This window comes from Brachyistius frenatus, unplaced genomic scaffold (assembly GCF_029030835.1).
Source record: "Brachyistius frenatus isolate BFR_SWC_R1_liver_20210118 unplaced genomic scaffold, ASM2903083v1 Contig_532, whole genome shotgun sequence".
Taxonomy (NCBI): domain Eukaryota; kingdom Metazoa; phylum Chordata; class Actinopteri; family Embiotocidae; genus Brachyistius; species Brachyistius frenatus.
This window is the reverse complement of record NW_027211131.1, coordinates 40064-52612: the sequence shown is the minus strand read 5'-3', so window position 1 is coordinate 52612 and position 12549 is coordinate 40064. Positions and strand designations below refer to the sequence as shown.

The window sequence follows — 12549 nt, the reverse complement described above, 5'->3', positions numbered from 1 at the left end:
ACAGCTGACTGAACATCACAGCTCAAAACATCACCTAACACAGGACGTCACCTGACACAGGATGACACAAACAGGCCTTGTTAATGGCAAAGGTCAGAGGTCAAAGGAGGACAGACAGGTGGTCATCTCTGAACAACACGTTGGACCTTGAATCAGACGGACCACCGAGATCGTGCCTCCCTTCAGCTGACAACAGACACTGAAAGATGAGGACTGGAGAATGATTCTGATGAAACCAACCTGCAGCAGCTGTGATGACATCATGAGGACTGTTTGTGCTCCTTCACCTGTGTGGAAGTTAAAGGAGTCCGACCCGGTTCTGACAGGATGTAAGAACCTGCTGAGTGCATCAAACATCTCCAACTATTTACATCAGAAACACACGAACAGAATAAAAAAAGAAAAGCTTTAATAAAAAAACACTCACACATGGTAGCACGATGCAGAAGGTTCTGGAGGTACCGGACCGGACAGAGTTCTGGAGGAGCCAGACGGGACACAGAGTTCTGAAGGAACCAGACCGGACACAGTGAGGCTCACTCTGAGGCTGTTTAAAGGAGAACCGTTGCAGTGACCTGCAGGATGAGTACAGCACCAAAATGACCCACATGACCTCCGTCTGGACTCAGTGTCAGAAACCAAACAGGAAGTTCATGGTGCTGTGAGGAGGGGCGAGGAGCTTCATCCTACACGTTATCATGCTTTACTGTCCGAGACGCTCTGTCCTCCAGCAGGTCCGACGGTCTGGTTAGTTCATGTGGAGCAACGACAGCAGCAGTGCTCAGCGACTGTCTCCTGTCCACAGCTGCCCTGGGCTGTGAGGGGATGCTGAGCTAGGCTAAAAACATCCTGTACGATGCACTGGACGACATTTTACTTCCTGTATTCTACTCCGGCGTGATTATAAAGATCGATCCAAACATTTAGTGACAATGACACGTACAACTCTGTGTTTTCAGTCCTTTGTGGTCCGGGAGGGTCCAGGAGGGTTCAGGAGGGTTCAGGATTCAGGAGGGTTCAGGAGGGTCCAGGAGGGTTCAGGATTCAGGAGGGTCCAGGATTCAGGAGGGTCCAGGAGGGTTCAAGAGGGTCCAGGAGGGTCCAGGATTCAGGAGGGTGCAGGAGGATTCAGGAGGGTTCAGGATTCAGGAGGGTCCAGGATTCAGGAGGGTCCAGGAGGGTTCAGGAGGGTCCAGGAGGGTTCAAGAGGGTCCAGGAGGGTCCAGGATTCAGGAGGGTTCAGGAGGGTTCAGGATTCAGGAGGGTCCAGGAGGGTCCAGGAGGGTTCAAGAGGGTCCAGGAGGGTCCAGGATTCAGGAGGGTGCAGGAGGATTCAGGAGGGTTCAGGATTCAGGAGGGTTCAGGAGGGTCCAGGAGGGTTCAAGAGGGTCCAGGATTCAGGAGGGTGCAGGAGGGTCCAGGATTCAGGAGGGTGCGGGAGGGTCCAGGATTCAGGAGGGTGCGGGAGGGTCCAGGATTCAGGAGGGTCCAGGAGGGTCCAAGAGGGTCCAGGAGGGTCCAGGAGGGTGCAGGAGGGTTCAGGATTCAGTAGGGTCCAGGAGGGTCCAGGATTCAGGAGGGTCCAGGAGGGTCCAGGATTCAGGAGGGTTCAGTAGGGTCCAGGAGGGTCCAGAAGGGTTCAGAAGGGTTCAGTAGGGTCCAGGAGGATCCAGGAGGGTTCAGGAGGGTTCAGGAGGGTCCAAGAGGGTTCAGGAGGGTTGAAGAGGGTTCGGGAGGGTTCAGGAGGGTCCAGGATAATAAAATATTCAGAACCAAACTAACACTGATACAATCATTATTGCTCAACAGAGCAGAGGAACATGTGATGTTGGATGACACCAAAGCTGCCCTGAAACAAGGTCCATCACAGCTGGTAGGACAGAGGAGACATCTGTCTTACTGAGCGTCCCCCCATGTGTACATCAGCATGAATGAAGGTCACACAGGCAGGTCCACATCCAGTCCTCCACAGGTCTCAGTCCTCCACAGGTCTCCACTGGTTCACAGACTGCATGTGTGTCCAACAGATTGTCCAAATGAAGAGATGGATGTTCTAAATATTTCCAATATTAAAAAATGATCAAATGTTTATCAGTCTGCCAGGAGGAGCTCCAGAGCTGAAGGTGGAGGGTCATCAGAAACCTCCACAGAGCTGAAGGAGGACTCGGTGTTCACGAGAGGAAACAGTGAAATGAAGCTCACAACAGATGAACAGCTGCTGTCCTCCTGCAGGATCTAAATGTCCTGTGAAGACTCCTGCGGACACACAGCTGGACTCCATCCAGCTTCCAACTTGTGCTTCTGTTTCATGATGTCATGTGATTCCAAGGTCACATGACTGTTTGTCAGAGAGATGCTGATCCGCTGACATCCTGGAGCCTGTTGGTTCAGATGCTGTTGATGGTCTGCGTGTTAAACCGTACTAGGTCCATTCTAAAACAGTGAACATGTTCAGTCACTACAGCTCTCATCAGACCGGGTCAAAGGCTTCTGTGTAAAAGTCACATGTTGTGTAGCTGCTCTGAAACAGGAGAGGAGGGCTGGATCAGTCTAGTGAAATGATATCTGAAATGCTGCTGTCCGTCCCACCTCCGGCCCCTCCCCCTCCCCCAGTGATGACCCGGGTCTCGTGGATGGAGCCGGCGGGGTGGCTGCTGGTGTCGTAGTGGCTGCTGGAGGAGGACACCAGAGCTGAGCTGGTGCTGGCTGCTGCTGTACTCTGCATGCTGCTGGTCAGGTTATCCAGAAACATCTGAGGCCGGTAATGCTGAGCGGGAAAAATAGGAGGGGCGGGGTCATCATCTGTATTACGTCGGGATGGATGGCTATCAAACGGCTCATTAACCATCAGGAATATACTGAGCAGATACAGCTGTTTTTATGTCACCAACATTCATGTCTGACACTCACTAAAGACTCCACAGATCTCTATGAACCTGATATAGAAAATAATAAAATGATCTCAAAGATCGTTCTAATAATAAACCCTGCTTTCTTCTGATTCTCACTTATTCAGGGTCACTCAGTTAAAAACTGACTAGAAGTCCAGTGTTTGTATAGATAACAATCATTTTACTTGATTCCCATCAGTATCCACAGTGAGTCTAAAGCATGTTAGCAGCTTCTGTGACTCCTGGTTCAGACTGATAACATGATGTAATGCACACTGACCTACCTGAGGGTCTGCTTGGATTAAAGAAAACAGATCGAGACCTGCAGGAGAGAGACAGAGAAGAACAGATGAAGAACACCAGAGCCTCCAGTCCACACCGACTCACTCCCACACGCCGACTCACTCCCACACTTCGACTCACTCTGCATGTCTGTGGGGATAGTGGCCAGCGTGGAGGGATGGAAGGGGACTGCATAGTCGGCGAGCGTAGAGGTCAGATAGGACGGGTCGAGGGCCTGGACGTTTGGCATGCGTACAGTTGGCTGGTAGGTCAGCACTCTGAGAGGAAACACAACACGGAGGCATGCTTCATGTTCACACAGTAACTGACTAGTGAACTGCTAACTAAACTACTGACTAAGTAAACTACTGACTAAGTAAACTACTAACCAACTAAACTACTGACTAAGTAAGCTACTGACAAACTAAACTACTGTCTAACTAAACTATTAATTAACTGCAGACCAGTGTGACTGATGTATGAAGAGAAGATGTCAGGTCTGCTCACCCCTTTGAATGAATCTCCTCGCTCTTGGAGATGTAAACACACCGTTTCTTCAGCGGAGGGTCTGAGTCCTCTTCATCAGAGGAGGAGGAGGAGCTTTCCAGAGTCAAATCTATGACATCAGCCTTCTTGGTGGAACTGGGCTCAGCAGAGTGGGGGACCACTGCCGGCTGACGCACCGGAGCAGAAGCTAAAACAGAAAAGTTGGAGATGTTTCTGCATGTCTGTTGTTCTTCTCTACACCTCCTGCTGCTTCTACTGATGACTCACATCTTTAAACACATAACTTTCACAAAGTCACGTCCTAAGACTGACGTTCCTGTTGACTTGTGGACAGCGATGGAGGAAGATCTGTCAGGCCCTGATACAAACACAGCACGAGACGGTATCACAGTGTACTCACTCTCCACTTTAGGAACCGACTGAGACGGGACCTTCACAGCTTCTTTCTTGGGTCTCATCGGGCACCAGGTTCCATCCTCCTGGAACTTGATCTCATCCACGTCGGAGCAGTCGTTCAGGATCTCCAGGAACAAACTGAACACAGATGGAGACGCTTCAGACACCAAGAAGAACTGAGCAGTCGTAGGTCGTGTGTGTGTGTGTGTGTGTGTGTGTGTGTGTGTGTGTGTGTGTGTGTGTGTGTGTGTGTGTGTGTGTGTGTGTGTGTGTGTGTGTGTGAGAAGTGGTGGATTAGTGTAACTCACCCATCAATGATGAGACTCTCGTACGCAGCCTTCTTGTCACACACGGGGCAGATCCAGGTGGGTTTCTTCTCATTCATCTGCAGGTAGAGGGCGGCGTCGAAACACTGCAGGTGAGAGCAGGTCACCGCCCGGCACGGCACCGTCAGACGCATCTTACCCAGCTGGAGAACGAGTCACAAGTGAAGTGAGACGAAACACAGGAGGGAAGAAGGATGCTGAGCTCAGTTCATGGAGTTCGAGTGACTCCCAGCTGGAGAGCATCATAAAGAGTCACATGACGGCAGCGTGTGAGCTGCAGATGGGACCGTGACACCAGTGAGTGTGTCAGTAATATTACAGGAGATCTCTTATTGGAGGAAACAGTCACATGATCACACAGACCGGGACCGTTTCATCTCAACCTGCACCCACTGTATATACAACATTTATCTACAGCACATACAGTCACCTTCCTCTGAAACTCACCTGATGAAGGTCAAAGGTCAGACAGGTGATCAACAGCACGACAAGTAATCAAAACACACAGCTGCTGAATCCCACACAAACATCCAATAATAGTAACACATGACTGTTCTGTGATGATAAATGATACTCAGGTCTCCATTTTTAATGCAGTTTGATGGTAAAGTGTTTTGTTTTTGAAATTGTAAAACACTGGCAACCTTTAGTGATTTACAACAGAAACACATGTTAATATACCAACATGTCCCCACACACTCAGTCACACACTCACACTCACACACACACACACACACACACACACACACACACACACACACAGCTTCTCTTACCGGACACATGAGTGACACTCGGAGGCTGGTGGTGGCGATCTCACTGTCTGGGTCTGCTGTCAGCTTCTCTTTAACTGGAGCAAGGAGGAGAGGGAAAGGGGGGCGGGGGTCATTTATAACATATCAAACAAATATAAAAACTAGATTTACTTCTGGATGAGTCCAACCAGCAGGAACACGCTGCACACCAGGTCTAAACACTTAAACTGAGTCTGAGTCTTCAAGAACCTCAAGCAGGTCCGGCTGCAGCAGAACAGAGACCCCTGGCCCTTAGGAGGTCCTGACCCTGAAGAGATCCTGACCCTGAAGGGGTCCTGAGACCCTGAAAAGATCCTGACCCTGAAGGGGTCCTGAGACCCTGAAGAGATCCTGACCCTGAAGGGGTCCAGGTCTAAATCAGCTTGTCTTTCAGGTTGAGGTTGAGCAGCATTACGCTCCAGGATCAGAAGATAAGGACTAACGATCCTCTCTCTGGTCAGAGATGTGTGCTGACAGACGGTGATGTCATGGACCTACATGTGATAAAGTGTGTACAAAAATGTCACACAACTCACAAATCAGGAAACAAGAGAGTTGCATAAAAAAATAGCAGAATCCCGGCACTTCCAAAGCAACATGCAACTTTTAAAATGTTGCTCTATTTTTTCCACCTGATAAAAGTGGAAGTAAAGAAAGGTGATTTCTTCAGGTGAATGTCTCCTGAGCAACCTGATCTTACTGCTGTGTCTCCAAAGTGTCTCTCTAGTGACCAGGTGTGCATGTGAACGCCTTGAGGGGAGCTGCTGTGATGAGGCTGTGATGACGCTGTGATGAGGGTGTGATGTGGAGTTACTGAGAGCTCTGGAGTGGTCGGGGTTCCTGATGCCCTTCATCCTCAGCCTCTGCAGCAGCAGCGGGGAGGTCAGCTGCCTCACCAGGTACACAGACATGGAGTAGGTCTGGAAACAACCGACACATCACACCAGCTTCAGAGGCGTTACGGTCCCCAAACAGGAAGTACACCGCAGCCACATGACACCCAGACTCTTACCTTTCCGATCTCGGGCGCCCACGTCACCGAGATCTGATTGGGCACGGCGGACGAGAGCCTGACGAGGGAGGTGATGTTCAGAGGTCGTCCCGGTCTCTTCTGCTCCACGCCGTTCTTCGGCGGCGGTGCGTAACCCTGCAGGAGTCGCACGCCGTCGTTAGAGGAACACCTCAGCTCGACACACTTCGTCTTTGGAGTGAAACAAACACTTACTGGCAGAGGGAAGAGTTTCCCGTTGACCTTTATACACAGACTGTTGGGGTAGTTGTCCTCTTGGGGGCAGCTGGTCTCTGACAAGCAGAACCTGACAACACCAACAAACATTTAATATGTAGCGCTGATCATCTCGTCCCTCAGCTGGCAGGGGAAATATAATTTTACAAACAGTGAAATATTACAGGGAGATATGTGGATGCTCGTTCCAGATTTTAAAAAAACAAAATGCTATTTGCTGTCTGTTATTGTGTACATTTTTATTTCCAGGTATACACTCCCCGGCCACTTTATTAGGTACACCTTGCTGGTACCGTTGGACCCTTTTGCCTTCAGAACTGCTTTAATTCTTAATTCTTGGTGTCGTAGATTCAACGAGCTGCTGGAAACATTCCTCAGAGGTTTCGCTCCATATTCACATGATGACATCACAGGTGCTGCAGATTTATCAGCTGCACATCCGTGATGTGAATCTCCCGTTGCACCACATCCCAAAGCTTCCATTAGATGGAGATGTGGTGACCGTGGAGGCCGTTGGAGTCCAGTGAACTCATCGTCATGTTCCAGAAACCAGTTTGAGATGATTTGATCTTTGTGACGTGGTGCGTTATCCTGCTGGAAGCAGCCATCAGGAGACGGTCCACTGAGGACATAAAGGGACGGACACGGTCAGCAGCAATACTCAGGTAGGCTGTGGTGTTTACATGATGCTCAGCTGGTACGAAGGACCCAAAGTGGGACAAGAAAATATCAAACCACCATCACACTACCACCACACCACCATCACACCACCACCACATCACCATACCACCACACCACCACCACCACACCACCATCACACCACCACCACACCACCATACCACCACCAACACCACCACCACCAACACACCACCATCACACCACCACCACCACCATCACCACCACCAACACACCACCATCACACCACCACCACCATCACACCACCACCACCATTACCGGTGTGACTCCAGCCTCAGTTTGCTGTTGTTAGCTGACAGGAGGACCCAGTGGTCTTCTGCTGCTGGAGTCCGTCTGCTTCAAGCTTCCAGGTGTTGTTCAGATCTTCTCGGTTGGAACGAGTGCTTATTGGAGTTACTGTTTCCTTTCTATCATCTCCAACCAGTCTGGCTGTTCTCCTCTGACCTCTGACCTCTGGCATCAACAAGGCATCAGAGAACTGCAGCTCCCTGGATATTTTCTCTTTGTCGGACCGTTCTCTGTAAAGCTAGAGATGGTTGTTGGTGAAAATCCCAGTAGATCATCAGTTAGTGAAATACTCAGACCAGCCCGTCTGGCTCCAACAACCTGCCACCTTCAAATCACTGAAATCACCTTTCTTCCTTGTTCTGATGCTCCGTCTGACCTTCAGCAGCTCGTCTTCATGCATAAATGCATTGAGCTGCTGTCATGTGATTGGCTGATCAGATATTTGCGTTAACGAGCAGTTGAACAGGTGTACCTAATAAAGTGGCCGCTGAGTGTATCTGCTGCATGTGGTTAAACAGGTCTGATCATCAGTTCACTGGAGCAGCACGAATAAACTGGGAGAGACGGCAGGGTTACCAAGGTGATGGACTCCTCAACGTCCACATCAGGTGGCGGAGCACCTCATCAGGTCAGAGGACGGAGGACAAAGGACAGGATGCAGGACAGGACAGAGGATGGAGAACGGAGGACAGAGGACAGGACGGAAGACAGAGGACGGAGAACAGGACGGAAGACAGGATGGAGGACAGAGGACGGAGAACAGGACAGGTCAGAGGACAGAGAACAGAGGACGGAGGACAGGTCAGAGGACGGAGAACGGAGGACAGATGACAGGACGGAGGACAGAACAGAGGAAAGAGGACAGGACAGGGGAAGGAGGACAGGACACAGGAAGGAGGAAAGAACAGAGGACAGCCTCACCTCAGTTGGATCTGAACCATGTAGTCTCTTCTGCCACCTGGTAAAAAGTCCCTGGACAGAAAGGAGGAACTTGTTAGTGTTGGTGTGTGTGCGACTGAATGTGGGCTTTGAACCGACACCTACCGGGAGATGCACACCTCCCGGACCTGCTGCGGCGTCAAGGCGAAGATGAAGTACTTCTCCTGGTGGTACCGCTGGGCAGCGCTGGCTCCTGGAGACAGGAGATCAGGACGGACAGCATGAAGATGAAGTGTGTGCGCATGGGTGTGTGTGTGTGTGTGTGTGTGTGTGTGTGTGTGTGTGTGTGTGTGTGTGTGTGTGTGTGTGTGTGTGTGTGTGTGTGTGTGTGTGTGTGTGTGTGACCAACCTAGACTGGAGGGTTTGATGAGGACATCCAGCACGTCGTAGAAAGGCAAAGGCTTCATCTGCACATCGGGGTGGACGGGAGGGAGGAGGGGGGCCGGCTGCTGCAGGTTCATGCTGCTCTGAGGGAGGGGCCACGCGGCGCTGTCACCGGGCAACGGGCTGAAGTCTGCTTCACAGGACTGGTTCCTGCTGACAGAGACGTCACCGGTCACTGATGTCACACATGAAGAGACATCGTCCAGGATCACATGACCGGATGGTTGAAGTCTGGTTGTTGATGTGGGCAAATCAAAATGTACTGATGAGTTAAATTAACATGTTTGTAGTGTTGAAGACGCTGTGAACAGTCAGTCAGCGGCTGGAGGACCCGGATGAGGGACTGGAGGACGGACCGTCAAACACAGATGGTGTGTGTGTGTGTGGGGGGGGGCAGTGTGTGTGTGTGTGGGGGGGGGGGCAGTGTGTGAGTGTGTGTGTGTGTGTGTGTGCGTGAGTGTGTGTGTGTGGGGGGGGGTGTGTGTGTGTGAGTGTGTGTGTGTGTGTGTGTGTGTGTGTGTGAGTGTGTGTGTGTGTGTGTGTGTGTGTGTGTGTGTGTGGGGGGGCAGTGTGTGTGTGTGTGTGTGTGTGTGTGTGGGGGGGCAGTGTGTGTGTGTGTGTGTGTGTGTGTGGGGGGGCAGTGTGTGTGTGTGTGTGTGGTGTGTGTGGGGGGGCAGTGTGTGAGTGTGTGTGTGTGTGTGTGTGTGGCAGTGTGTGTGTGTGTGTGGGGGGGCAGTGTGTGTGTGTGTGTGTGGGGGGGGCAGTGTGTGTGTGTGTGTGTGTGTGTGTGTGTGTGTGTGGGGGGCAGTGTGTGTGTGTGGGGGGGGGCAGTGTGTGTGTGTGTGTGTGTGTGTGTGTGTGTGTGGGGGGGCAGTGTGTGTGTGTGGGGGTGTGTGTGTGTGTGTGTGTGTGTGTGTGTGTGTGTGTGTGTGTGTGTGTGTGTGTGTGTGTGTGTATGTGTGTGTGGGGGGGGGGCAGTGTGTGTGTGTGTGAGTATGTGTGTGTGGGGGGGCAGTGTGTGTGTGTGGGGGGGGCTGTGTGTGTGTGTGTGTGTGTGTGTGTGTGTGTGTGTGTGTGTGTGTGTGTGTGTGTGTGTGAGTGAGTGTGTGTATGTGTGTGTGTGTGTGTGTGGTGTCCCCCCCCCAGCACCACCCAGACTCCCCGCTGTGTCTCATTGTTCCAGACTCCAACTCTCAAACATCATCGGTCTTATTAAAGCAGCTGTTAGCTGTTAGCTGCCTTCACCGGGCTGTGGACTCATTAAACATCTCATTAAACATTAAACTCATTAAACACGTCATTAAACATTAAACTCATTAAACACGTCATTAAACATTAAACTCATTAAACACCTCCGAGCTCAGATAAAGACAGAAGAGCTCCGTTAGACTACCAGGAGCTACCAGGAGCTAATCATAAACAGTTAGCATTGATGCTAAACACCGAAACCGTCCGCTAGCACACTTTCCCGCGCTCCGAGCCTCGGACGTCCCGCCGTCTGTTCTCTGCTGCTCACCCCGACATGCTGTCACGCTCACACGGGAACACAGTCACTGGCTTTTATTTTCGCTCACCCGAAACTCCCCATCCTCCGCCATCTTGATGTTCCGGTCATGCCGCACAGCGTCACTACTTCCTGATGACGACACAGGGAGCACCGGATGTCGCGCGGAGCGGCGGCAGCGCTCGTGTCAACAACACAGAGCGTGCCTTCAGACTGAGGACAGATCACAGATCAATGAGGTTCTCCTGACGTCACAGTGCAAAAAGACCCGGATCTAAAGGAGTGATTAAAGATGGCTGCTGCTGAAACAAGCCGACATCCTCGCGTCTGTTTGAGTGACGTCATGAGTCCGCAGCGAGCGGAGAGGTTTTCACGGTGCTGTTTGGGTTTTCTCTTTTTGATTTGATAAAGATATGAATATGTGTTTCTCCTGTTGTCTGCAGGTCTAATTTGTCAAATTTTTTTGCATCATGTTTAGTTGCAATAATATAATGAGAAAATCCATGACCTGAAGGTCGAGCAGGGGTCACGTGATGGTCTGCTCATCCTCTCCATGGACATGGACAAACTGGTCCCAGCATTATTACCTCACCACGTTCATGTGGGACAGCTTTGATCTGCACTTAAACAAGAAGTTGGTCAGAAACAGGGAGCGTTTATTCAGGTTCACTTCATAACTGATATTAATTCACATATTTTAAAACCTTCCTGCATCCAATGGAAATGACTGCTGGGTGAAAGTCATGTGATTTATTAACATGTTCCTCACGTGTTCTGTGTTATTGTGGGGTTTGAACTTTTTTAAATATATATATATGGTAGGTAGGTATTTACTTTATTAATCCCCGAGGGGAATTTTTTTTTGCTACAGCACCATACAGAAGAAATAAGATAACAATAGAAATAATAGAATAAAATAATAGAATACAATACAATAATAGAAAAGCAATAAAATAGCAGTAAAAAAATATAAAATATAAAATGCACAGTATATACAGTACATTATATATCTATATATATTATATACAAACAACCAGAAACACAGTCAACAGTGTTATTGTACTGTGATGGATTTTGCCAGAGTTGAGTTATTGTACAGTCTTATTGTCTTATTACAGTGGGCATATATATATATATATATAGAATATATGATATATATATTTAGAAATTCAACTGAATAAACTGTCTCGTCCAAGAGACTTTTGCAGATGAACTCATTGTTGTTATTATTATAATAAATATTAATACTCTGTTGAGGACTCGGGTAGTTTTGGGTTCTCAGGTTTTTATTCATTGTGTTCCATTTTTCTTATTTGTCTCTCCTTCAGTATGTTTTGTACCTTCTTATACATTTATTTTAGTGTGTCAACCATCTTTACCACTTCTCATTTAAAGTCCAACAAACATTGATCAACAGTGGAAACAATCTCATTTTGGTTTTAAATAGCAAAATACGTTTTTTAACCCTTAAAGTAATGAAGTAATTAAGTCCGATTTATAAATCCACAACGTGTCCTATTCAAAATATGAACCCACAGCTCGATGTTGTGGATCGGGACAGAGACCGGGACATAGACCGGGACAGAGACTGGGACATAGACCGGGACATAGACCGGGACAGAGACCGGGGCAGAGACCGGGACATAGACCGGGACAGAGACTGGGACATAGACCGGGGCAGAGACCGGGACATAGACCGGGGCAGAGACAGGGACATAGACCGGGACAGAGACCGGGATAGGGACAGAGACCGGGACAGAGACCGGGGCAGAGACAGGGACATAGACCGGGACATAGACCGGGACAGAGACCGGGGCAGAGACAGGGACATAGACCGGGACAGAGACCGGGATAGGGACAGAGACCGGGACATAGACCGGGACAGAGACCAGGGCAGAGACTGAGACAGAGACCGGGACATAGACCGGGACAGAGACCGGGACATAGACCGGGACAGAGACCGGGGCAGAGACAGGGACAGAGACCGGGACAGAGACCGGGACAGAGACCGGGGCAGAGACAGGGACATAGACCGGGACAGAGACCGGGATAGGGACAGAGACCGGGACATAGACCGGGACATAGACCGGGGCAGAGACAGGGACATAGACCGGGACAGAGACCGGGGCAGAGACAGGGACATAGACCGGGACAGGGACAGAGACCGGGACATAGACCGGGACAGAGACCGGGGCAGAGACCGGGACAGAGACCGGGATAGAGACCCGGACAGAGACCCGGACAGAGACCAGCTGACCTGATCCAAAACGACCAGGCCCATATCCCCCGCGCGGTGTAT

At 50.1% G+C, this 12549-nt stretch overlaps 1 protein-coding gene and 1 pseudogene across 3 annotated transcripts; one reads left to right on the top strand and one right to left on the bottom strand.

Moving 5' to 3' along the window:
* Positions 1–392: 392 nt before the first annotated feature.
* Positions 393–10438, bottom strand: pias2 (protein inhibitor of activated STAT, 2). 3 transcript variants are annotated; one of them, XM_069688135.1, is made up of 14 exons: positions 10321–10438; positions 8712–8899; positions 8468–8555; positions 8345–8395; positions 6419–6509; positions 6206–6340; positions 6008–6113; positions 5176–5249; positions 4385–4545; positions 4081–4214; positions 3681–3867; positions 3315–3451; positions 3176–3213; positions 393–2767 (listed from the first exon to the last, which is right to left on the bottom strand). In XM_069688135.1, exons 1-14 carry the CDS (start codon positions 10359–10361, stop codon positions 2546–2548), a joined length of 1653 nt encoding a protein of 550 aa, XP_069544236.1. In that variant the 5' UTR covers positions 10362–10438; the 3' UTR covers positions 393–2545. The 3 variants fall into 3 exon arrangements, with proteins under 3 accessions (XP_069544236.1, XP_069544237.1, XP_069544238.1); XM_069688136.1 differs by having other exon boundaries at positions 8712–8896; positions 10321–10437; XM_069688137.1 differs by having other exon boundaries at positions 8712–8896; positions 10263–10334.
* Positions 10439–11776: 1338 nt separating this feature from the next.
* On the top strand, positions 11777–12511 carry LOC138614600 (U1 small nuclear ribonucleoprotein 70 kDa pseudogene; annotated as a pseudogene).
* The last annotated feature ends 38 nt before the right edge of the window (positions 12512–12549 follow it).

Bases quoted from the DNA above. Each gene is read 5' to 3' on its own strand.
- pias2 (XM_069688135.1), bottom strand. From the start codon at position 10,361: ATGACCGGAACATCAAGATGGCGGAGGATGGGGAGTTTCGG. The intron at 6,341-6,418 runs GTAAGTGTTTGT...CGACTCCTGCAG, and splicing joins GGAAACTCTTCCCTCTGCCA to GGTTACGCACCGCCGCCGAA. The intron at 3,868-4,080 runs GTGAGTACACTG...TTTCTGTTTTAG, and splicing joins GTCGGTTCCTAAAGTGGAGA to CTTCTGCTCCGGTGCGTCAG.